Consider the following 2,507-nt stretch of genomic DNA (forward strand, 5'->3'; position numbering starts at 1 on the left):
CCCAAAGCCTCCAGCCTTAGTCACACTGTTGGTCTTTCTGAATTAGCCAACCCTCTTCGTAAGACCATACAGGCAGAAGTATTAATACTTCCCTCCGTAGACTACATTATTACCCCTGACAAACAAAGACACACTTATTAGATGTAACATTCCAAGTGCCCAGTGATTATTTATCAGAAACCAAGAAGAAAGTTGACCTCTTTAGGCAAGGCCAGATTTCTTACTACACACTTTTTAACCACATACTTTTTCTTTTTCTCTTTTATGGTTGATTTTCTGGGACTTCTTTTTTTAAAAAAGTATTTATTTATTTATCTCTATTTGTTGCGATTTTCGGGCTGCTGGGTCTGGGACTTGAACCACGGTTGGCCGTATGGGAGTCCAACAACTCAGCCACCATGCTACTTGGTAGCCCCTCCTGACTTATTTATTTATTTATTTATTTTGAGAAGTTTTTGCTAGAGGGCGCATGCTCTCGCCAGAGAGACAGAGAGAGACAGAGAGACAGAAACTGAGAAATCACCCCCCAGGGGGGATGGCCATGCTGCAATCCCTTCTCCTCTCAGGATCTTGGGCACGCACGCACATGTACCCGGCGTGAGTTTAAGCCGCCAGGTCCAGGACTTGAACCGCGGTCAACTACGTGGGAGTCCAGCAACATAGCCATTACGCTAACTGCTGGTCCCTCCTGTGACTTCTTGATACCCGATTCAGCCTATAATGATTCCACTATGGAAAACTAGTTCTTTTAAATTTGAGCTGTGCATTTGTCTAGCTATCTCTTAAAATTATAGATAAAATTATAGAATACTTTTAATTGCATTAAATTAAAGTGCTCTTTTTTTCTTTTTTTCTAAGAATAAAGGTTCCCTTCAGTTTGAAGACAAATGGGATTTCATGCGTCCAATTGTTTTGAAGCTTTTACGTCAGGAATCTGTTACAAAACAGCAGTGGTTTGATCTGTTTTCGTAAGTAATCAATTACTTCTAATTGATGGCTAACGTAAAGGAAATTTTGGTTATGTTTTTCTATATCCAGATGGAATATTCAACTCTAGATTGGGCTGTTTACCTGTTCAGAATTGTTACTAGTTGTGTTGAAGGTTCCCAGCATCTCCCCTGGTTCGGTGATTTGCTAGGGGGCTCTTAGGAATGAACATAAGGTCATATTTACAGCTGCGATTTATTATAGTGAAAGGATACAGTACAAAATTTTCAAAGGGAGAAGGTACATGGAATGAAGTCTAGGGAAGAATAAGCACACACTTCCAAGAGTTTTCAGGGGAATTACACAGGCCACAGATTCTCCAACAGCAAGATTAACAGCGTGTGTGATATATCACCTACCAGGGAAGCTTGTTAGAGACTCAGTGCATACAGTTTCTGTAGAGGTGGTCATGTAGGCAGTCTCTGTTGGGCATGTGCCAAAATTTCAGACTTCCTTAAAGAGAACAGATGTTTAGTGTAAACCATATTGTTTGTATAAATAGTTTAGATACAGTGAGCCACTCTGATCACTTCATGGAAATTTTTTATACATTTAGAAAACCGTTCATTAAGGTTTTCTGATACGAGCCAAAGGCTAATCTTAACGAGCGGGTTTCACTTCTATTTCTTTCCCTTCCCTTTCCTTCCTTTCTCTTTTCGTTTTTGCTATAGGGCACATGTCCTTGCCAGAGAGAGACAGAGATAGAGAGGGACAGTGAGAAACACCCCCAGGGCAGGGACCACCAGTTAGTGTAATGGCTATGTTGCTGGGCTCCCACATAGTCGACTGCGGTTCGCGTCCCAGAACCGGTGGCTTAAAACTCACGCTAGGCGCGTGTGCGTGCATGCCCAAGATCCCGAGAGGAGAATGGAGAAGGGATTGCGGTGTGGCCATCCCCCCTGGGGGGTGATTTCTCGCTTTCTGCCTCTCTGTCTCTCTCTCTCTGTCTGGCGAGCGCACATGCCCTATAGCAAAAAAAGAAAAAAAAAAAGAAATACCCCCAGGGGGATTGCCACACCATAGTCTCTTCTCCATTTTTGTCTCAGGATTTTGGGCATGCGCACACACACACACACACACACACACACACACACACGCCTGCATGTGGGATCTAGTGCCTTAACTTCCATGTCCTCCTGCTGGCCCACATAACACATGTAGTCTCAGGTCTGCTATGTTAACTCTTGATTTTTAGCCAGCATGTCTACAGCAAAATTATCGTCAGGACCCCATATAGCAGCAAACCTATTGATTTCAGTTACATCATTTCAGGGTCCTGGAATAACCAGTTAAAACAAGTCCCATTAACCATGAGGCTTAACTGGAAAACCAAGTGGCTTTCTCCCTTAGTTTCTGTATGAGCCTTTTTTTTCCCCCTTAAAACATTGCCTGAGGCATCAGTTCAGGCACAGCACGACTTAGACGTGTAAGTTGAAGCAAATCTAAAAGTCTTCCAGTGTAGAGGCAGTGTCATGGTCATCAGGGCACATCCACAAATATGAAAGGACTTCAACAACTTT

At 42.9% G+C, this 2,507-nt stretch overlaps 1 protein-coding gene across 1 annotated transcript in view; it reads left to right on the forward strand.

Annotated features, from left to right (window-relative positions):
* Positions 1-993: 993 nt before the first annotated feature.
* The window catches only part of CUL5 (cullin 5), a 79,843-nt gene continuing 78,329 nt past the window's right edge, over positions 994-2,507 (forward strand). Inside the window, exon 1 of the mRNA XM_006151046.3 lies at positions 994-1,002. Coding sequence (XP_006151108.1) covers positions 994-1,002 — 9 coding nt within the window. The remainder of the gene's footprint in view (positions 1,003-2,507) is intronic.

This window comes from Tupaia chinensis, unplaced genomic scaffold, assembly GCF_000334495.1.
Source record: "Tupaia chinensis unplaced genomic scaffold, TupChi_1.0 Scaffold000311_2, whole genome shotgun sequence".
NCBI lineage: Eukaryota > Metazoa > Chordata > Mammalia > Scandentia > Tupaiidae > Tupaia > Tupaia belangeri.